The sequence below is a fragment of the Condylura cristata genome, unplaced genomic scaffold, assembly GCF_000260355.1.
Source record: "Condylura cristata isolate star-nosed mole 26May11 unplaced genomic scaffold, ConCri1.0 scaffold00006, whole genome shotgun sequence".
In the NCBI taxonomy this organism is placed as follows: domain Eukaryota; kingdom Metazoa; phylum Chordata; class Mammalia; order Eulipotyphla; family Talpidae; genus Condylura; species Condylura cristata.
In genome coordinates, this window is record NW_004567107.1 from 53,569,639 (window position 1) to 53,594,050 (window position 24,412).

At 33.7% G+C, this 24,412-nt stretch overlaps 1 protein-coding gene across 1 annotated transcript in view; it reads left to right on the forward strand.

Annotated features, from left to right (window-relative positions):
* The window catches only part of DENND4C (DENN/MADD domain containing 4C), an 80,057-nt gene that overhangs the window by 32,575 nt on the left and 23,070 nt on the right, over positions 1-24,412 (forward strand). The window contains exons 11-21 of the mRNA XM_004677684.2: positions 2,039-2,139; positions 2,511-2,729; positions 6,184-6,329; positions 8,106-8,141; positions 8,233-8,363; positions 10,536-10,668; positions 12,818-13,024; positions 13,229-13,357; positions 13,536-13,680; positions 20,290-20,412; positions 21,154-21,300. Coding sequence (XP_004677741.1) covers positions 2,039-2,139; positions 2,511-2,729; positions 6,184-6,329; positions 8,106-8,141; positions 8,233-8,363; positions 10,536-10,668; positions 12,818-13,024; positions 13,229-13,357; positions 13,536-13,680; positions 20,290-20,412; positions 21,154-21,300 — 1,517 coding nt within the window. The remainder of the gene's footprint in view (positions 1-2,038; positions 2,140-2,510; positions 2,730-6,183; positions 6,330-8,105; positions 8,142-8,232; positions 8,364-10,535; positions 10,669-12,817; positions 13,025-13,228; positions 13,358-13,535; positions 13,681-20,289; positions 20,413-21,153; positions 21,301-24,412) is intronic.

A 24,412-nucleotide genomic window follows, 5' to 3' on the forward strand; every position in this document is an offset into this window, starting at 1 on the left:
CCATGTATTATTTGAAAATGTTCTTTTGAACTTCCAAAGTATTTTTTCTTCCTAAGTGTTATCTCAGCTGATTTGTAATAACAACTGGAGTTGTATATTATTGATTTTCTGATAGTGAGATTTGTTTCAGAAGCAAGCATTTGGTCATATTTATTTTGGACCCAAGTATTTGTAAATATTCTCTGTATGAAAAGAACACAGCCTTAGTAATTTGATAATAGACAATCAGTGCAATAAGCTTGTAAATAATGTTTTAGAATTTGTCTTCTTGCTAAGTTAATGTCTGCTTGCTCTTTCAGTTTTAATATTTAATTATATTAATATAAAATTTGGTAACTCCACTTAAGCAAGATGTGGGGATGAAGATGATACTGTTCAATAAACTGTGGTTAGATACTTTATAGCTAGAGAGAAAATAAGTTGAATCGATACTTCATAGCACATTCAGGAAAATCCAAGTTGATTGAAAACTTAATACAAAGAATGAAACAATAAATTAATAAAATGAAACCAAGATAATTTCTTTATAGCCTTGAATTAAGGAAGGATCCTAAATGCAGAAAACATATAAGATTAATAAACCTGACTACATAAACATAAAAAATTAAAGATAATAAAACTACTATCAGGTTCAAAAGAAAAATATCAAGTTGGGGAAAAAATTTGCAACTGTTCTCACAAAGGGTCAGTCTTTCATTAATGAAAGAACCTCTAGAAATTTCCAAAGCTTAATAACTCTGTTATAGAGTAGGCAATTACGAGTCTTATTACAAAAAAGTAAGTAGAAATGATTTTATTATAAAGAAGTAAATAGAAATGATTTGCAAGCATTTTCCTCTTTTTACAAAGAGGGAAAATGACTTATCTCCTCTACAGTTAGATACAGCATTTTCACATTGTCAGAAAAAAAATCAAAAATTAAATGCTTAATAACGTTATGATTTATAGTACTGCAACAGGCAGTACTATAAACTTATTGCAGGAAGGAGCATATACATGATGACAATCCTCCTGTGGAGGGGATATTTGGCAATATTATCAAAATTACAAGTTACATGGTTTTTACTGAGTTTTTTCACTTCTAGGAGTTTAAACTTTATTGATCAGGTATTTCTGATCTTGAAAGGGTTTTTATTAAGAGTTCAATCATTTCCAAATACCACCATATTTAACATAGAGTATAACAAAAATTCAGTTATTTTATCATGAGTTGGCACCAATCCTCTAAATTTTCTCTTATGGTTGTTAGAGATGTAACATGCAAAAAATATCTCACAGGTTTTTTCAGTTGTCTCAAAAATGTATTTTTACATAACCTCAGTGTGGAGCTCTGTGGTTTTATGGCAAAATGTGTTGCTTTCTTTAGATTTTTAAATATAAGGATGTACTTAAACTTAGTGGTTCATAATTGGATAATGGAGTTTATATATGAATATATAAATTATATTTTTAAAAGATTTATTTATGTATACAAGAGCTGGGATGCAGGCCAGAGGTGCAGGGGGTGAGAGGATTCACCAGAGACAGAACAGGGAGCAGAACAGGCTGCTGTTCTGATGAGTTCTGATGAATTATACTGATGAGGGGAGCAATGGGTGGGTCAGGAGAAATCTGCTGCATCAGCATCCTGGCTGCCTATCTTGTGCTGCAGTTGCTGAGGACAGCTTCGTAGTGCTGAGACTTAACCACTTGCACCACCAGGGACGACCCACATAAGAATTTTTTTTTAATTTATTCATTTTATGTATATAGAACTGGTGTACCGACCAGAGGTGCAGGGGTGGTGAGAGGATTCACCAGAGACAGAATGGGGCGCAGAACAGGCTGACTGATGAAGTACACTGCTGAGCAGAGCAGCAGACCGGTCAGGAAAGGTCTGGGGGGCCCTGTGGAGCACCTTGGGGGCTGGGGATCGAACTGGAACTGAAGTGGCTGAGGCTGACTTGCAGTGCTGCGCTTTCACCTGTTGTGCCGCCAGGAAGGGTCCACACAAGAATTTTAAGTAAAAGCATTATATATTGCTGTTTTTCTTTAATAGGGCAGATGAAAAGAAGAGCATGAACTGGAAGCAGCTTCCAAAAAAACCATGCAAAAATCTACTTAGCACCTTGAAGAAATTGTATCCCCAGTTATCTTCAGGTAAATGCCAGGAAAAAAATACAGATTTTAATGAAAGAACATAATATGAGAAAATTCTTCTTAAATTGAAACATTTTGATTTGCTTAAAAGAAGTCTCATTACATCACAAAATTCCAATAATAAAAACAATATTTGTTTCATGATTTTTCGAACATGTTCTTTTCAGTTTGCTTGATTGAGCCTATTCTCTGTGCCCTATCTCCCTGTTAACCCGTGCCAGTGATTATTTTAATCACTGGAGAAAAGAATTTTAGGAAGTAACAAAACAAACTTTATTTTGATAATGTTCTTAATCATGCCTTAATTTCATGTACACATGAAATATATTTATATGCTCTATATATTAATGTCATTTTCTCTTCTTCGTTAGTTCATCGAAAAACTCAAGAGGGTTCAGCAATTGAGATGACTCCAATTGAAGCCGATTTCTCTTGGCAAAAGAAGATGACACAACTTGAGATGGAAATTCAGGAGGCGTTTTTGCGCTTTATGGCATCTATTTTAAAGGGATATAGAGCATATCTCAAACCAATCACAGAAGCTCCTTCAAATAAAGCCACAGCTGCAGATTCATTGTTTGACCGACAGGGTAAGAGGCGTTGAAAACACAGTAACAATACCTGTTACTGAAATGAAAAGTATATTCTATTTACTATTGCTTCTAGAAAATATCTACTAATTAAATTCTAGAAATTTATATTAAAATCTAATATGAATCTGTGTATATGTAATTTAGTTTATGAATAGAATTTCTTTGATTCATATTCCCTGCATTTTCCTGAGAAATTGGGAACTAGAAGTCTTCAATTATGAAAAATTAAAGTTATATTTCTTTACTTTTACCCAGCAGTTACTTTTTAAAAAAAAAAAAATCCTTCTGTATTTCCTTTTGTCTTTTATCATCTCTGCTTTGCTATAATTAATCTCTTAAATATTTAATCATCATTTATCAAGTCCAAGTAGTTATTGTTAGGGATATAAGTAAATATAAAATATAGCTCTATGGGCTACTAAATGGAAACTAAAGTAAACTAAAATTTTTAAAATGTCAAAGTAGTCATGAAAACAAGTTCATGCAATTCAGTGAGAAGTTCTTAAAACTCAGAAAAAGGGGTATTCTATGAAGCCTTCATAGAAGAGCATGGCTTGGAAGAATATATAGAGATGAGTAGGAAAGACTTTCTAAAAAATAATAGGCATTAAGAGTCAAATTTGAAGGACATTGCTGGTGGTGCAGTGGTTAAGTCTCAGTCCTGTCTCGTGGCTGCAGTTGCTAGCCACTGTAGCATGAGTTGTATCATTGGCCGGGTAACTGACTAACCCACATGGTGCAGCAGGCCTCTCTTGTCTCTCCCCTTACTCTCCTCAGCACGATATTTCAGTCAATCCGCCTGTTCTGCTTCCTACTCTTGTCTCTGGCAAATCCTCTCCGCCAACCCCTGCACCTCTGGCTTTACCCCAGTTCTTATATGCATAAATAAATAAATTTTAAAATAAATAAAAATACCTATAAAGTTAGAACTCAGGTTATGGATAATGTTAAATGCTAGACAAAGAATATGAAGTTTTTGAAATGGGCCATGAGTCATTATATATTCTCATTCTTTTCTCCTCTTTCTTCCTCTCATCTATGCAGGGAAATTTATGAATATGGATACTTTTGCCTATTTTTATCAGGATAGCATTTGGATTTATGGGTGTGTGTGTGTGAATACAGACTTTAGATAATAAAATGACAGGGATACTAACTGCATTTTTACTAAGCGTGCTGTGAAGTGTGTGTGTATATATGTGTATATATATATATGCATACTCACACTACACATATGTGTGTGTATGTATGTGTGTAATAACTATATATATCTATATATATAACATATGAAGTGAGAATACTGGGTCAGGAGAAAGTTCCCTGAAGAAGTAATAAGTTTGGGCCAAAAATAATGAAGAGGAATTAACTATATGATTTGGGTTGCCTTTTCAGTAGGGATATTTTCACAGATATGTTTGAAAATAGAACAATAACATGCCTTCATATCTTCCAGTTTTGGCAAAAGTAGCAGTTAAAATTCTGCTTTTGTTTCATGCACTTTCAGTTTTTCCTCCTTCTATCCTTCCTTCCCTCTCTCTTCAAATTCAAAATAGCATATTGTTCTACCCATAAATTGTTAGTCATTCTGGATTTGTATTGGTTTTAATTGATTGTGTCCCTTGGGTGTTATTTAACACATCTCTCATGATTTGAAATGAATTTCATATTTTTCTTGTGGTTGGACCAAGAGCCACATTGTCCAATAGAACTAGTGTAAGTAAGCCACATATGTAATTAAAAACTACCTAGATATACAATGGAATATTACTCAGCAACCAAAAAGAGAAACACATGTCTTTTGCAGCAACTTGGATGGAGCTGGAAAAGATCATGCTTAGTGAGATAAGCCAGAAAGAGAAAGAAAAATACCGGATGGTTTCACTCATAGCAGGAGTATAATGGACCAGGCGAGAAAATAACAAAAATAATGAACAACCATATACTAGAGACATTTTGCGGGGGTGGAGTGGGGAATGGGATCAAAAATGGGGGGGGGTGGGGAAGGGAGGGAAATGCACGAGACTATGGTGGTGGCACAGGGGTGATCTGGTGATGGGAAACCCGCGGGGATTACAATCGAGATGTAAAAAAAAAAAAAATGTGCAAAATGATGTAAAAATAAACTTTGTAATAAAAAAAAACAACTACCTAGTAGCCACTGTTTAAAAAAAATAGCAATGAAGGACATTACTTGCTATAGTATATTTTCTCTAGTCTAAGATATCCAAAAGAGTATGTTTTTAAAATATTAGTGAACTGTCTTACATTCTTTTTCTATAATAAGGGTTTAAAATTGGCATGCATTTTATTTACTTACAATACATTTCAGTTTGAACCAACCGCATTTCAGGTACAGAATCCCGTATGTGAGTAGTAGTTACTGAATTGAACAAAGCAGAACTAGAGCTTAATTAGAATTAAGTTTAATTTTCTTGACAAGTAGTGCCAAATGCATGATATATATACTACTGTCTACAATAAGACACATGCTTGTGTGCTTTGTCCCACTAAATTAACCAGTGTTGTCAGTAATAAAATGAAGTTTGTATTCTACAAAGATCATTCTGAGGTTTAAAAAAAAATCTCTTTCACATCAATGCAGAAATTGAATTGGAGCTTCCGAAGAATGAAACTGTTAATTTGGAGGTTGTTGCATTGGTCCAAGTGATCATTCAAGTAGATTAGTTAGTAGAGTTATGTATAGAAGAGTGACTTATAGAAGGTAGATTGCCTGAAACTTGATGCTTGAACAAGGTAGACGGAGATTCCAAGAGCAACTTTGAGATTTTTTATCTTTTAGTAGTCAAGTAGATGTTCCTTTATTGAGAAGGGAAATAGTAAAACAGGGAAAGATTTAATTACTTGTTAAAGTTGTATATGTGTGTGTGTGTGCGTGTGTTTTTAAATGTGAACAAGAGACTTCAGTATGCTGATGAGAAGTATGTATAGAGAAGGAGAATTATTCTGCAAACCCTGGAGGTGCTGGGATTCCAAGTTCATATGGTGGATTTGACCTTAGATAGATTAAAGGATATATCTATTGTACTAAAAGAGTGAAGGAATAAGTGAGAGCTTACAGAAAGACTTACAGATTTTCTAGTGAGAAAATAGTTCTCATTTAATATTTTCATTTTCTCTGCTATTTAAGTTCTCATCATCAGAGATGTGAGAGAATACAGGGAGAACATCGAAAGAAATAGCTATGAAAACATAGATAGAGGAAAATTAAGTTGATTCTAGATATGTATGGGCTTTCTGGTCAGCAATGAATATATAGTGGTTCTGATAACCACATCTTGATAACATCCTGATAACAGGATGTGGAACTCTTTTTTTCTCCTTTAACTTGAATAAAGAGAATATAATGTAGACTATATACAATTTTAATGTTTTATATAACAGCTAGTCCTACATAAAATTTGAATATAGTTGTCATTTTGGTGTTTTTCAGGATTTTTAAAAAGTCGAGATCGCGCCTATACAAAATTCTACACCCTTTTATCCAAAACACAGATTTTTATTCGTTTCATTGAAGAATGTAGTTTTGTAAGTGATAAAGATACCGGATTGGCATTTTTTGATGACTGCATAGAAAAGGTAAACGTTTGTTCTAAATATCAGTGTTAAAGAAAAACTTTTTAACAGTCTGGCTACCGGTGTGTGTGTGTGTGCACGTGCGTGCGCGAGCGTCCTGATTCTGGACTTCATTTAAGAATCCTTACGCTTTGTGGTGTGCAGTATTTATTGCACAGAACAAATTTTTCTCTTTGAATATCTCATTTTGTTTTTCTGTCTGTTAAAAAACTAAGACCATTTCTCAGTTGAATCACCCGTCTTATTTTTTTTATTTAAATGAATAAGAATATGTAGTAGTTCACTTTTCTTAGAAAGTTTAGTTTTATATGTAACAGAAGTCCTATATTTTCTTAATGTCTTTTCAAATACTTTTGCTAATTTTTTTCTTTTGGCCTAATTAAGGATTTAAGAAATGGGTTAAATTTTAAAGCTTTACTTACCCAAAATAACTATGGAAGTTTGCTTTTTGACCATGGTGATTCCTTTATATATGTATTTCTCATTTAGATAGCTATTTTCTAAATGAATTTTGGGCTACCTGTTTATGGGCAGACCATGGTTATATTAAATTTGGAATTGTTTCCAGAAAAGGTAGATTATTATATTGTAATTTTTTTACAATATAATAATCTTTATCCTGGTAACATTGATTTTACAATACTGTATGATTTAAGGATGTAGATACATGTTACTATAACACCATATGTACTGCTAAAACATCCATAATTCTTCTCTGTAGTTCACTGGAATCTCTCTCCTTTCCCCCCATTATAAGAGCCTCAATTCTGTGTTCAAATTTCTAGAGTTTATTTTCGTTTGGTTTTGTCAGTTCCTTTGTTTTGTTTCTTTGTATTCTGCATATGACTGAAATAATTTTCTCCCTCTTTTTCATAGCTGTGTGGTATTCTTTTGTGCACATACACACATTTTTTATTTGTGCGCATTTGTCATTGGGCACTTGATTATTTCCATAACTTGGCTATTGTAAATGCTGCTGCATTTAATAGAGAAGTGCCTATATCCCTTTGAGTTAGTGCTTTTGTATTCTTCAGATTTAGGGGTGGGATTGCTGAATTGTAAGGTAAATCTATTTTTAGTATTTTGAGAAATGTCCATACTATTTTTCTATAGGGGCTAGACAGTCTGCATTCTTACCAGCAGTGTATGAGAGGGTTCCTTTTTTCCCACACCCTTGCCAACACTTGTTGTCTCTGTTCTTTTTTAAGACGGGCCACCTCGAAGGTATATGGTAGTGTCTCATTGTAGTTTGGATTTGCATTTCCCTGGTATTAGCATTTTTTTCATGTGCCCTTTGACTATGTGTCTCCTTCAGAGAAGTGTATGATATATAATGATTTATATTCCTCAGCAGACTTAAATTATGTTTTTCCATTCTATGAGTGTGATCTAAAACTCTTGGAATATTAGAGCTTCAGGTTTTTTTTGTTTACTTATAAAATTGATGGTCTAGTCGTCTAGTTAATGAGAAGCTGAGATATTATCAACAATAATGTAGAACTTGAAATAGTAAAAATTTTTATTGGAAAAGCCAGATTCTCCTTTTGATTGGCTACCCATTTTGTTCATGAAAAATAATTTATGAAGAAACTAATTAAAATATTTTCTATTCTTATAGCCATAAGAGAAATGTTTTATTTTAACCTAATAATATATGCCCCTAGAATATATCATGAAATGTTTTGTCTGGTACTGAGTTTTTTTTTAAAGAATTTAAGATATAAGATTGTACTAAATTTACAGTTGACATTTGCATTAAGCACGCCTTTTCTTTTTCAGTTGTTTCCTGATAAAGGCACAGAGAAAACAGATAAGGTATTTTTTCTTACACATTTTTAAATGCTGTAATTTCAGAATTAAGATATATCTTAAAAGTAAATTAATTGGAGAAAATAATTATTTTCAGGTTGATTTTGATTCAGCAGAAGATACCAAATTGATAGAGCTTGATGATTCACAGAAAAGTGAGCATACTGTTTTCATAATGCCCCCAGAGCCACCTCCTGATGATGGAAAGGAGCTGCCATCAAAGTACAGGTAGCAAGGATAAGGATTAAAAGAAAAGAAAGTTGTCTGGGCACAGCATTAATAATTTACTTCTTGTGACTAGTTGTAGAAATGTGTATTTATCACTTGTGAAGGTCATTTCTAAATTTATTCACTGACTTAATGAAGATAAATATTTTATGAAGAACCTACCAGTTATTATTAAATTATAAACTAAGGATAACATTGAAGGGGAAGCCATATGTTGATTACTCTTTATTAAATGTTCGACAATATTTAAAATTTCTAAAATTTCATTTCTGAAGGAAAAATTTACTTTTGTGGGGTTCCCATCCCTTTCGTGGTTTTTATGATTGCTTACAGGCTAAAATTCTTACTCTTTCATAAGCTATCAGAGAATATTTATTTATTTATTTTTTAATTTAATTTAATTTAATTAAAAAAATTTTTTTTAAAGATTTATTTATTTGTGCATACAGAACTGGGGTACAGGCCAGAGGCTTAGGGGCGGTGAGAGGCTTCACCAGAGACAGAGCTGGCAACAAAACAGGCAGATTGACGAAGTACACTGCTGAGGGGAGCAACGGGCTGGTCAGGAGAGGTCTGCAACACCATGTGGTCACCTCCCGGGGCAGGCCGGAATCGAATTCATGCAGAAGCGGCTTTAGATTCTCTGTGCTGTGCTTTAACCCGCTGTGCCACCAGGGAGGGCCCACTATCAGAGAATATTTAAAAGTAGTTGTTCCAGAATTATTTTTTATTAAATAAATTTAATAAGATTTACATAGGAATTAAAATGAACTTGATTGTTTATTGTTATAATCATGATAATGTTCAGTTTAATAAACTTAGAAAATTCAAAAAACAAAAGGAAAACTAGCACATCATTTTAGCACCAGTATTTAATTTCTGTTAAATGTAAATCTATCTTTACTGCCTTTTTGTGCATAAATTTGCCTTTATTATACTTAAAACAAACACAAGTTCATTTTGTATATGTATTTTTTGTAATCTATGTTTATCTTTAATGGTTGGAACATGTTTCCATGCTGATAAATATTTTTTGTATCATATCATTTTGAATGGCCATATTGCATGCATTTATTGTGATTTGTTTAGTCTATTGTGAATTTGTTTGTAGTTCTTTGCTATCTATATCTTTGTGTATATGAAGTTATTTTCTTAGGTTCTGTTGCTGAAAGAATCTCAGGGCAAAGAAAGTATAAAATGTGTTTTGCAAAAATAAGAAATCAATATATAATCTCACCAGGACTAATACAAATGATGAGTATGTACCTGGGATTTAGTACTATTTTTGATTAAATGTTAAATATAGAATTCTTTTTTAATTTGGCAGAATCACTATACGTTGGCATCCAGTATTAGCAAAGTAGTCAGATGGAGCAAGGTGATATATATCTTAGAAAAAAGGTAGCCAAAGAAAATATGTAGGCATTTTCCAAGAAGAAATTTCACCAAATAATAATGTAATTAATGTATTGTAGTATTAAGAAATGTGAACCAAAATGATGAGTTGGAAACATTTTAACCTACTAGATTGAGGATAGGCCATGAGGATGAGTTAGATTCTATGCCAAAAAACTTTTTGGAAATAGCTTGGTAGAAATTTTGAGTCACCTGTTAAACTTAGCAAACTTAGTTACTGAGTATTTTCCTAAGAAATAGAATTATTCACAGGAATATATGTACAGCAATATTAAATCATAAAAATTTACAATTAATTAAAAATTTCTAACAATAAATAATTGATTATAGTGTTGCCTAAAATAAAAATACTATAGATATTTTCTTTTTAAATACCTATGCAAGAAAATTTTATGAAGAAACACTTAAAGTTATAAGATATAGTAAATATTTTAAAATATAAATTGTCACTCAACCCATGGAATCTATTCAGAGTATTATTACTTCCTCTGTGAAGTAAGATACCAAGTTTTTTTATTTTCCAGAAATTGGTTAAAATTGCATATAAGGTGGAGGTGGAAGGGCCCAAAATTTCCATGTAGGCAGTCTATGTGATCTTTTAACTACATCATCTTGTATTTTTGGGAAAAAAAAAATGCCTGTATAGGCGTTTGAGGAACGACAACTTGGTACTTATTTGAGGTTTAAGAATATTCACCTAATTCTGGAAGTTAATGTATTTTAAATCAGCAGATCTATTTTTGCTTTTTATTTTAGTTACAAATACTTTCCAAGATTGGACCTTAAGCTTTTTGACAGACCACAGGAGTTGAAACTTTGTTTTAGTAGACACCCTACTGGGAATAGCATTACAAACAGTCCAGCTCTCATGGCTAAGAGAACTAAACAGGTCAGATTTTCTTTATCTAATAAATATTAATTTACAATGTAAGATATGGATATGTGACATGCAGCTTATAGAATTAGAATTTTAGAATTATCACGCACAGTAACCATTTGAAGTCTTACCATGGTTGTTAATGAATTAAAATAGATTTCTTACCATCAAAATATTGAGATGGAAGTTTTTGAATGCTTATATTTACGCTTTAAGAAAATCCTTGGGAATCATATATACTTTTTAAAATGAAACTTTATTGAGATGTAATTCATGTATTCTACAGTTCATTCATGTAAAGTATAAACAATAATTTTTACTTTATTCATAAAATGGTGCATTTTAGAACATTTTCATCATGCCCCCATGATGAACATCCAGATCCCTTAACTACCAATTTCTCCTGATTTCTCTCTCCATCCCTGAGAGCCCAAGGCAATCACCAATCTCCTTTATCTTTTTATTATCTTGCCTGTTAGGGCACTTCATATAAATGGAACTGAGCATTTGACTATTTGTGGTTGGCTTTCTTAGCACAAAATTTTTAGGTTTATCTGTGTTGTGGCATGTGTTAGTACTTTGTTTCTGCATCGTAATCGATCACATGTATATACCATATTTATTCATTCATGAGCATGTGGGTTTTTACATTTTGGCGTTTTTGCTCATTGCTGCTATGAACATCTGTGTCCAAGTGTTTGTGTGGGTATTCTGTTTTATTTCTCTTGGGTATCTGCCTAGAAATATCTGCTGTATCATAATGGTAATTCTTTGTTTAACCTTTTGAAGAACTGTCACTCTAACTTCCAAAGTGACTACACCATTTTACTTTTCCAAGAGCATAGCAGTGTTTAAGAACCCCAGTTTTGCCACATCCTTGGTGATTCTTATTATCTGTCTTGTTCATTAGCTTTCCTTCCTAGTGTGTGTAAAGTGCCATGTCATGATTTTGATTTGTGTTTCTGTTTATATCAGGTATTGTAGTCTAAAGGGAATTGAAGGGAGTTAACTTAGGGCAGTTGAGCTATTGCTTTACTACTATATCTGACTTATATATAAAAAGAATTAAGCTATTATTAGTGTATCAGACTAATTATACAATGAATTTTGTTGGTTTTCAAACTTGGAGAATTTCTGACTGAAACACTTAGTTCAGATTTTAGTAATTCATGGACAATCTTTAAAATCAATAGGTAACCTGAGGTGTTCCTTAGTCCCATACAGTACCCATTTCCCTTAATGTTAACCTGAGGGAAAGCCCAAGTTTTTTTATTTTACTGTTGCCAGCCAGTTTTTAAAGGGAAGAATTTTGCTACTAAGTCTGTAAATCACATTTTCTTCAGAATGTTATTTTCCAGGGTAGCTAAAAAAGAAAAGGACCTTCATATCTTAGAACAAAAAGGCACGATATTTTCAACTATATCTTCAAATCTCATAAAAATACTTGTAAGAAAAATGAATACACCAGGATTTTTTTTACTTAAATCATATCCGAGCAGAAGGATCTTTAATGTAAGGCACACTATGACAGTCTGATATATTTGGAAGGCGCTATAGTTTCTTGGAGTATGTATAGTTTGACAAAATTCAGGAGGTATTTTGATAACCTTTCACCTAAATCAGAATGAAAATCGGAAATTGAAAATATGACAAATTATTAGGTAGGAAGGTTTGAGATCTTAAATTATATTGCCCACACTCACTGAGGTGAGGGAAGATGGAGTAGAATTCTTCACAGAAAATTTAAAACTTTTTAGCAAGAAGAAGAGTGAGAAGACTGCCCCTTTTAAGAATGACAAGAACTCAGAAGCTATCAATAGTTAAATACCTTACATCCATCAAACGTATGAGTGATTTCAGTGTGAAGACATTACTTAATTAACCATTATATTCTATATTGTGAATTGATCTCTGCCTTGAAGGACTTTCTAATCTATTAATGCATGTGTGCCAATACAGTTACTATGTAGTATAAAATGCTTCTTTAGATTAGCGATAAAGGAGCTGTGTGGCATTAAAGAGACAGCCACTCAAAGAAGTAAAACTATGAAATGTTTAATTTTAGGATCAAATTTTACATTCTTTTTTCTCTCTTCCTTCTCACTCTTTACCCTACCTTAATGCATTTTACTAAGTACTAAAATGTTTATTTTATTTCTAGGAGATAAAAACAGCTCATAAGTTGGCAAAGAGATGTTACACAAATCCACCACAATGGGCCAAATGTCTCTTCAGTCATTGTTACAGTTTATGGTTCATTTGTCTCCCAGCCTATGTTAGAGTTTCTCATCCGAAGGTCAGAGCACTCCAGCAGGCATATGATGTACTTATTAAAATGAGGAAAATGGATGTGGATCCACTAGATGAGGCAAGTATAACAAAATGCAATGTTGCTAAGGTCAAATTTGTTTTGTATCTTTAAGAAAATACAGGTCTCATTCCCATTAAAGTGTCTCTAGGTATGTTACTGAACAGAAAGTGTAAAACATTTTTTTTGAGTAAAGTCATTAAAAGTCTGCACTTAGCCACAGATTTATGGTAACTACTAATGATTTGATTTTTTTTTTTTTAGGTTTGTTATCGAGTAGTAATGCAACTTTGTGGACTCTGGGGTCATCCTGTTTTAGCAGTGAGAGTCTTATTTGAAATGAAAACTGCTAAGATAAAGCCAAATGCTATTACTTACGGTTATTATAATAAGGTAAGTAGAATCGACAGTAAGTGATATATACTTGTTAAGATTAACAATTCCTTATATGTTATTCGTGAAATGACCCTTTAGAGATTTTGGAGTATACTTCTTTATATATCTGTTACATAAGTATATAGTTTTACATCAAATATCCCTAGTAACACTTTTACCTCTATTTTTCCTTCAGGTAGTTCTGGAGAGCCCATGGCCTAGTAGTACCCGCAGTGGTATCTTCTTATGGACGAAGGTACGGAATGTGATCCGAGGCTTGGCACAGTTTAGGCAGCCACTTAAAAAGACTGTGCAAAAGTCACAGGTTTCCTCAATATCAGGTAATACAAGTGATTGGGAAGATGTTTTCTTGCTGAAGCATAGCTTTGTAGGTACATACGTTTTTAACTTATGTGAAGTAGAAAAATGTAAATAAAATTCTGGCTTAATATTTTCATATATAACTAAAGATAAAAATTATCTTAAGCCTCAAATTATTTCCCCCCACTGTTTTAGGAAGTGTTCTGCAACCAAAAATGAACTGAGAGTTATTCATGTTTAATTTTGGAGATTTTCAGTGCATGCGTATTGAACTGCTATGTCCTTATCTTTAGCTCCTCAGAATGCCACAGGTGGAAGTGATGGGGACACGGTGAGCCACGGTAGCGTGGATAGTTCTAATGATGCTAACAATGGGGAGCACACAGTCTTCGTCAGAGATTTAATCAGTCTTGATTCCATTGATAATCACTCTAGTACAGGTACTAAAATACGGATTTTACTAACCCTTCACTTACTCTCATTTAGGTTTTTCTTTTACTGAAGAGCTTTTACCTTCCTTTCGTGAGTTTGTGTGATATGAGTACATTAGCAATATTGTATGTAAATAAGGGAAGAAATTACACCTCTGATTGCAGATCACTTCATTTACTAGAGTATAAAGTTAACAATGGAGTGTTGTGCACAAGGCTCTAGCATGGTAATTTTTCTTCATCAATTTGTGCAAGTATATGATTGTGGGGAGTTGTAAACCAAAGAATTTGAGTATTAGTGACACAACTTGCATGTCTTTTTTTCATTAAGAAAAAATATTAAATACTTGAGACTGAATGCCAAAGAAGGAAAAGTTTCACATCATGAGAGTAGTATGTTTTTTTGCTGTTATTTCTTTCACCTTTTTTTTTAATCAGAGAAAATTCTGAATCATCTTCTACAGAGCTGTGAGCATAACATCTCTGTCCACTGAAGTTAGAAATAAGTGTAACTAAAGTGGCATATTGAGCAGATCTGTATATGTTGCCCATCTTTCTTCTTGTGTTGTTTTCCCCTTTTGTTGTTGTTATTGTTAATATTTCAAGCTTTTCTTTAAAAAGAATTCTAATTCCTGTGCTTCATCTGATGAACTTGTCTCAATGACTGAAGTTTCCTTTTCTCTGCTCTTTGTTGCTCTGCTTTTGCTCTGTGCTGTTCTTGGTGCTGCATTTGTCCTTGGCTGTCATGGTGTGGGGTGCAGACAGACTTGTATGACGTGAAGCTATGGATACACGTGTGCATTAATTCTACCCTTGAATGTTAACCACTTCAGGTAAATTACCATTTATTAGGTTAAATTTGCTGACGTGCAAGGGTTGGGGAGAGATATTTTGTTATATTTGAAGTATTGTTATAAGTACAAAACAATTTTCGTTTTCTTGACTTTACCTCCTTTGGATCAGTTTAATCGTGTATGATTTCTGAAAATATCCAACCAAACATTCTATGGTCAATTTGCAAAGTATATTTGTTATCTTATTTGAAAATAAATTGTACCTTGCTATAATTTTTTGAGATTGGTTTGTAGTGTCATTTTTGTCAGTAGTTTCACATGGACATTAAAGATTTCAGTATTTCAGATATTGAGGATGCTTTTTACGTGAATTGTACTTGATTTTTTTGGTTTGAGTCTACATTTGATTTTTATTTACTTATTTTTAAAAATGTTCTATTTATTTATTTTGCATAGAAGAACTGGGGTGTAGGCCAAAAGTTCTGGTGAGAGGATTCATTGGAGACAGAGTGGGGTTGCAGAACAGGCAGATCTAGTAAAATCCACTGCTGAAGGGAGACAAGAGAAGTCTGCTGCGCCATGTGGGTCAGCACCCTGGTTGGGATATAACGCAGGTCTTAGGGATGGTAGTGCTGAGACTTGAACCCTAAGCCATCAGGGAGTTGTCCTGTTTTTACATTTTAAAAGGATAGATTTACTAGGAAAAGGGGGGGAGGGGAAGAGGCACCTGCATAGTCAAAGGCAGGTAGAGCTGCTGCAGCTGAATTCTTGTACTTAAAACTACCCCCATAATTATGGAGGCGTGTATGTAAGTCATTGGAAGTCAACATGTGGGTAGTTGGTCCCAATCCTGTTTGTAAATTAACTTTCTACCAAGTAAAAAGTAGGAACTTTTATGACACGTTCATTTTAAACCACCCTATTTTATGTCCTCCTGAACTTTTCCCCAGTACTTTATAAAAGAAATGGATTTCAGTTATGAAAAACCAAGAAAATACTTTTGTGGTATGAAACCATTACATCAGGAATAATAATAGTGATGCTGATGATGATAATTATAATATAATAGTAATAATAATAAAGCAATTTCTTAACTCTCGAATGTAGAGTTAAGAGTTTTGACTTGTTTCATTATAAAGGCAATTCACGCCTTTAGTGAGAAAAAATAATGCAGTAATTTTGAGTAATTGGTATAAAGAGTCTAACAATTGTGGAAACCTTCAGATTCCTATTTCCTCTAAGTTTCTGTTCAGCCACATTTCAAATATCAGAAGGAAATTCTGATAGTGAATTTGTGGTGATTAAATGTCTCTACAGTTTCTGGTGCTGTCATTTCATAACTTTGAAGGTTTACAGCCCAGATGCTAAATTACTGCTTCATTAATAATTATCTCAGAGAATCTTTCTGCTTGGTACTTTTTTGAGGAACTTATCTAGGTTTACTTAATTTACTCAGTGTCCAGGTTAGTGTTATTTTCATGAGGGACTAAAAAAGGTGTCTGAACTAGTACTTATTGGTGTTTAAACCTGTAGTTTGATGATGTAGAAAGTAGAAGACACTATTTTTTGTGTTTTCCATTGGTATTCTTCATAATGATACTCTAGTATATTATACTAGATTATAATGTTTCTTTGGGTTTAGTTTTAATTTCAATGTTAAATAATGGAATTTTCAAGCCAAAATAGATTTTTGCAAGCTTTTTCTTGAAATATATTCACAGTTAAAGAAATGTTGCAGGAATAGCAGAGCAAACTCTTATCTTTTATTTAGATTCACTTTTAATTTGTGGCCAACTAAACTTTAGTTTGTGGTCGTTTTCTTTATATAGAACTTTTCCCCTCTAAATCATTTGAGGACAGGTTATATATATCTTGCCCTTTTTACTCTTAATAACTTCAGTGATATATGATCACAGATATTGATATACAACTTTAATGTTTTGTTTATATTCCAATTTTGTCAATTGTTTTAATGTTCTTGGTAGTACTTTACTATCCTATTTTCAGTTGTCTTCAATAGGGCACCATTCCTCACCTGTATCTGTTATGACTGGCTTTTTTGAAGAATTCTGTTCAGTATTTTGTGGAATCTTTCTCAGCTGAGTTTGTCTGATGTTTTGTTTGATTAGATTAGGCATTATTTTCAAACTGATGTAGCCTGAAATTATCACATCCAGAGGTACACAATGGTGTGTTTGCCCTCGCTGGTCATGTTAGTATTGTTTAGTTTCTGTTATTCTTCCTCCTTACAGATCATAAACTATCTATGAGAAGACCCCCTGAAGCTGAAGCTATACAACAGTGTCCTTTTTTTTTTTTGAAATAATAGTTTCTTTTTACATCATTTTTGTGCCTTTTTCCATCTCAGTTGTGATCCCTGGGGGCTTCCCATCACCAAATCACCCATGTGCCATTACCATAGACCTGTGTACTTCCCTCCCCCCACCATTTTTGATCTCATTCCCCACTCCACCCCATAAAATATTTCTGGTATATAGTTGTTCATTGTTCATTATTTTCTCCCCTGGTCCTTTATAGTCCACAACAGTGTGCTTTTACTTTTATAATGCTTTGTTAAAGTAACATTACATTATAATAGCATGTAAGTTGCAGGGGTACATTACACTATATATTTTTCTAGCACATATGGAAGAAGAAATATGTAACTCCTTAAACATTTTTTAAAAAAGGTTTACCACTAAAAGTCCAGTCTCATACTTTACTATACAACAGATCCCTTTCCCTTTCATTTCTGGTAACTACCTATTTGTCTAATAGTCTAAAACTTTATCTCTAGTTCATTTATTTATTTTTTCTATATACCAAATGTGAGTGAAATCACGTTTTTCTTGGTATGGCTTATTTCACTAAGAATAATTCATATTGGCGCAAATTGTAGCATTTCATCCTTTTTTTTTAATAACTGGATAGTATTCCATTGTGTATATATACCATACCTTCCTTCTCCCATCATCTGCCAATAAGTACTTAGGCTGTTTCCAGCTCTTAGCTGTTGTATACAATTCTGCAGTGAACACGCAGGGTATAGATATCCCTTTAAGTTTTTTATTTTCTGTATTTTGGATAAATATTTGGTAGTGGGACAACTGGGTCATATAGAATTTGTTTTTAATTTTTTGAGGAATCTGTATTTCTTTTCATAGTGGCTATAATATTTGCTTTTCTACCAATAGTATGCAAATATTTCCTTCTCTCCACATCTTCCCCAGCACTTTTTGTTTCTTGTCTTTGATATAATAGCATTCTTACAGATGTGAGGTGATATCTCTTTGTGTTTTGATTTGTATTTTGCTAATAGTAACAGATGATGATGAACATCTTATGTGCCTATTGTCCAGCTGTATGTCTTCTTTAGAGGAGTGTCTGCTCAGATCATCTACCCATTTTCTAATCAGATTTGTATTTTGTATTTTGTTGTTGAGTTTTATGAGTTCTTTATATAGTTTGTATACTAATCTCTTGTCAGATGTGTTATGTGCAAATATCATCTCCCATTCAGCAGTAAGTCCTTTCACTGTGCAGAAGCATTTTAGTGTGATGTAGTCAAGCTACTTGTAATTTATTTTTGTTTTTCTTTTCCCCAAAGCCATTTCTATGACTATTGTTAAGTAACATATCACTTCTTCTATGTTTTTATGGTCTCAATTCTTACACTGAAGTCTTCAAGCGCGCTTTTTTTTCACCTTTTTTTCTTTCTTTTCCCATCCATTTTCGTTCTTTATCTTTTCTTTTTAAGATTTACTTATTTATGCATATAGAATTTGGGTATAGGTCAGAGATGGAGAGGATTTACCAGAGGCAGAGTGGGAAGCAGAACAGGCAGATATATTGAAATACACTGTTGAGGGGAGCAACAGGTGGGACAGGAGTGGTCTGCCATGCCATGTGGGTCATCTCCCTGGCTGGGGATTGAATCCATGCTGCACTGGCTTGCGATAGCTTCATAGTGCTGTGCTTTTATCCATTGCACTATCAGGAAGGACCTGCAATTCATTTTCAATTAAATTTTGTATATGATGTCAGATAGTGGTCCAACTTTACTCTTAGTTGTAACTGTACAATACCATTTAGTAATAACCTCTTTCTCATCAGTTTTTCTTCTAAATATCACATCCATTGATGATTTTTGCCTGAATCAGCCTCTGCTATGAAAATTTAAGAAGTGGTGATTTTGCAGACTTTTCCTTCCTCCACATTTCATTGTATATTTTCAGACATTTCTCATCATGTTGCTTGAGCCTTGCTTTCTTGCACAGTAAAATGTTTGTGAATCATTTTTGTGCCTTTCCTTCTTGAGGTCTGGAATTAGCCACTTCTTTAAGGACTCCAGATTTCTTTAATAAAAACAGATTTTAGAAACCAAGATCTGGGCCTTAATTGTGCTTATTGCTATCATGGTGTTACTATTCTAGAGTTTTCCAGCAGAACTAGAAAATATGTATGTGTCCATGTATGTATGTATGTATGTGTGAGAAGTACCTACAATTCTAATGAGCCTCATAGGTTTTTCTTTGCTTTGCATCATTCCATTTAATTAAAAAAAAAATCTTCTACAATAAGAATCTTGATTCCCAAATCACCATCACGCTTAACTCATTTGCTCAAACCTACAGTACAAATAAAATAATTTCGGAATTCTTACAACCCTTCCCCTGTGAGAAAGAACCCTCTTCAGGATTTCAGGATACTGTTTACCTACCCCTCCTAGTACAGATCCTCCCACCCCCACCTAAGACTTAAAATAATGTGTTTAAAAGTATGGATTGGTCTTCCCACAATCATCTCAATGTGGTTTTGTTATTCATAGGAAATATAGTTGGCTTCATTTGTTTCTGTGTGCATTCACTTTTAGTTATCTTCCCTGCTCCCATTGCAGCTTGTTGAATTGATTTTTTTTAACACGTAAAAAATAATATATTCCAAAAATAAAATGTATATAACAAGCTGTACTTAAAGAAGTTTCTTTTTTCTCTAGCCATTCCATCCTGTTTCCCCCTGGTCTCCCATCTCTTGTGACATTTGTTTTGCTTTTGATTTTATTATTCCTGCATTTCTTTGCATAGATATGTTATTTTATTTCCTCTTCTTTGTTGCACAAAGAGGTAGACACACTCTAAAATACTTGTCAGAACATCTCGTCCAGATCTGTTAATTTGCAGTTTTTACTTAAAATTAAAAGTTCAGTACTTTCAAGTGGGTAGTGTTTTTTGATGTTGTTTCAACTGTTCTTTGCTTCTTATCTTTTTCTAAATGTTCTATGTGCTTTGTGAGCTTTCTTCCCTTTCTTTAAGTTTAATTGTGCAGATCAGTAGAATTTGTTGACATTTTATAAAGGGATTGTAAGTAGAAAATATTGAAATATAAATCTGCATTTTTTTAACAGGTGGTCAGTCTGATCAAGGCTATGGATCTAAGGATGAACTTATAAAAGATGACACAGAAATACATATGCCTGAAGAACAAATAGCAAGAGAACTGATAAATAAAACAAATGTGCAGACAGAAGGTTATGTATTGATATTTACAGCTAAACTTAAAAAATTACTGGTATTGCTTAAAAGTCTTATACAATTTTGGTGAGAATTTCCAAAAATTTAAGGTCTCAGCTTGTAAAACACTATCTTTGTACTGTTATATGACATAGGCTTGGTAGTCTATAGTTTTAGAATCTTCATAATGGATTCTGTAGGTCAGCCCTTGACTTTGCAGAAAATAGTATCCCATTGAAGGATCATTTTTCACTGTTACATGGCTACTTTATAACTGAATCAGGACTAAACTTTTGAGCCATCAAATTCTTTTGCAGTTCCCCTATTTTAAAGTGCTCTTTAACTTCCGCACTTCAGTTATCTAAATGGATATTTTGACTGGCAGATTAAATATAGTGTGGTTTTTCCTGGTGGGTTTTTTTTTTTAATTTTCTGAGCTTCATTAAGATGATTTGTAGAAATTATTTTATGGAAATACAGAAGAGTACTTTGGCTTTGCAATTAGAAGATGATCTTCCTGTCCTGTCACATAAAACACTTTAATGATATTGCTTGTTTTATACTCCAGAGTTTTGCAGAAGCAAACCCCTTCACTAAAGCATTTCAGTCAGTGGATAACATTGAAATTGTCAGACATACAAGTCAGTAGTGAAATAGTCCTTTATTTGTTATTCCCTTTGGGGAAAATCCATGAAATATGTAAAATCAGCATATATAGCAAATGTGGAATGCTAATGTCCAGATATTTTTTCCTCCAGAATTGTGTGATCTTTCTGCTGTTGTGGTAAAACATTCACAACCTAATGCAGAGGCCCAGAGTCCTACTGAGCCCCCTGCTTGGGGCAGCAGTATTGTGAAATCTCCATCTGGTATATTTGATGTCAGTGGCAGGAAAAGCAGCACCGGTGAGTCTTTACATATTGGTTATTAAATATTTGGAATGTACTTTAAAAAAATTTATATATATATATTTACATTATTGTTCATTTTACAGTGTTTACTTCTCCCTTCCCCCACCCGTCATCACCATAGCCCCACATTTCTCCTTTCTGATCACTCTCTGTCTCTCTCCCCTGTAGGATCTCTCGGATTTATAATTGTCTATTTTTGTTTTGTTGTGTTATGTTTTGTATTGTAATAACAATACACTCGCCCCTCCCACAGCCTCCCCCCCCCCAGCCTTATTTGATTCTCTTAAATTCCTCCTATAAGTGAAAGCATTTGATATTTTTCTTTTTTCTTCTGGCTTAGTTCACTGAGCATAATCCCTTCCAGCTCCATCCATGTTGCTTGGAGGACATGAGTTTATCTTTATTGATTGTTGAGTAGTGTTCCATTTTATATATATATATAAATATTTACACCACCACATCTTTTTGATCTAATCATCTAGTTTTGGGCATTTGGGTTGTTTCCAGGATTTACCTATCATAAATAATGCTGCAGGAAACATAGGGAAACATGTATCCTTTTGAATTAATGTTTCTGTGGGGTTGCTGGGTCATATGGTAGCCTGAGGAATCCATTTTTAGTAGTTGGAGGAATCTCCATACAGCTTTCCATAGTGGTTGTACCAGTTTACCACATTCTCACCATTTGTTGTTGTTAGTTGTTTTGATATGTGCCCTTCTCACTTGTGTGAGGTGGTATCTCATTGTGATTTTGATTTGCATTTCCCTGATAATGAAGGATATTGAACATTTTCTCATATACCTGTTGACCATTGCAGTGGAATGTAATTCTTTACATATAAATGTGTCTGTTGATACTATTATGACTTAGATGTAATGAACATGCTAAAGTAAGATTGACTCTTATAAATAGATTAAAAAATAAGTTAAAGTAGTTGTTATTTAAAGATATTTAATGCTTTAAAGGAAGAATATTTCAGTGTGTTTGTTACTGGGAACACCTTTTCTTGTTTTAGTGTCTGTCCTGAGTTTGGTGCTTCTTACTTATTGTGGATAGTGAGAGAGGAGAGGACTGTAAGGCTTCCTCTGTTGAAGAACAGTGATGTGATTGAATCCCAGAGGACTTATGTGTGACAGCATTGTTTCTATTGCTGAAGAAAAATGGGAGACAAGATTCACATCACTTAGGCTCTACACAAACTACTTGTGGGTCTTTAAATTTGATGCAGTTATTATAGGGACTCCAGATCACTTCTTGGTGATTAAGTGTTTGTAGTAAGTAGTGTGTTGCATATGACTCCCTGAATTGGAGTTTACTAGTTTCAGTTATTTTGTAGGCCTTCCAGCACCTTTAAGTCATACATCTAAATATATGATTTTAAAGGACAATGAAGTTGGCTGTGTTCTTTGCCCTTCACTTCTTGTGTGTATGTACTATACAACTTTATAGGAATTAGTTTTTTCAAAATCTTAAATCAATGTAGAAATTATTCCTTGATCCTAAAATCTTTTCCTTTTTATTTACTGTGATAACAGGTTCAGTTTGTTTTATTTTTAGGGTTGTATTCCAGAAATGGAGCTTGACTGTTTTTAAAAAAATTATTATATTATTGTTTGTTCTGTATCCAATTTATGATAGTAAGTTTAAAAAAAAAAAGAATTTTCTTTGTCAGAAGTTTAAAATCTTTAGGATATTGAAATGGACATGGTCTGGGACTGGTGTATACCTTCCCTGTTTACTTATTTCTATAGTTCAGCTTAACCTTTTTTTTTTTTTTAAAGATTTATTTATTTATTCGTACAGAACTGAATACAGGCCAGAGATGCTGAGGGTGAGAGGATTCACCAGAGACAGAGTGGGGAGCAGAACAGGCAGATCGACAGAGTACACTGCTGAGAGGAGCAGCAGGCAGGTCCGGAGAGGTCTGCCTCGCCATGTGGCTCTCCTCTGGGGCAGGCGGGGATTGAACTCATGCGGAAGTGGCTTAAGCTTCTTTGTGCTGCGCCACCAGGGAGGGTCCTCATCTTAACCTTTTTAAAATTATATATAATATATATATATATTTTTTAATATCTTTTTTTTTTTCTTTGTACAGTGTGTTCCTTTTCTTCTTGGGTGTGGTCACCATGCAGTTCACACCACCAGTTCACCCGTGCACCATCTCCATAGTTCCTTGTGCTCTTCCCACCCCTGTTTTGATCCTGCTCTCCTCTACCCCCCTGCAAAATGTGTGGTTTACAGCTGTCTGTTAATTTTGACATTTATTTATTCTACATATATATTTTTTCCTGATCCCCTTATTTGGATCTTCTATATTCCTCCTAATAGTGAAACCATCCAGTATTTTTATTTTCCTTTCTGGCTTATTTCTTTCCAGCTGCATCCATGTTGCTGAAAATAGCATGAGTTTATTTTTTTTTTGATTGTTGAGTAATATTCTGTTATGTGTATGTACCACATCTTCTTGACCCAGTCATTTATTTTTGGGCTCCTGGGTTGTTTCCATAGCTTACCTTTCTTAAATAGTGCTGCAATAGACATAGGGGTGCAGGTGTTCTTTTGAATTAATGTTTTTGTGTCCTTTGGGTAGATACCTAGGAGTGGAATTTCTGGATCATTAGGAAGGTCCATTTTTAACAGCTTGAGGAATCTCCAGCTTTCCATAGTGGTTGAACCAGTTTGCATTCCCACCAACAATGTAGGAGAGTCCCTTTTTCTCCACATCCTTGCCAGAATTTGTTGTTGCTAGTCTTTTTAATTTGTGCCACTCTCAGTGGTGTGAGATGATATCTCACTGTGGTTTTGATATGTATTGTGTTGTATACCTGTGGACCATTTTGGTTTCCTCTTTGGAGAAGTGCGTTTTTAGTTCTTCTGCCCATATTCACCGTAATCTTGAAAGATTTACTTGATTTAGTCAAAAGAGGTGGTATTGGGCTTTTTCCCAGTTTATCAAATAAATTTATTTTAAGATTATTCTAATGAGGGACCTCGCTATTGGCACACTGGGTTAAAGCACAGCACTGCCATTCTATCCATGACTGCTTCAGCATGAGTTTGATCCCCAGCCAGGTAGTGCAGCAGACCTCTCCTGTCTCTCCCACT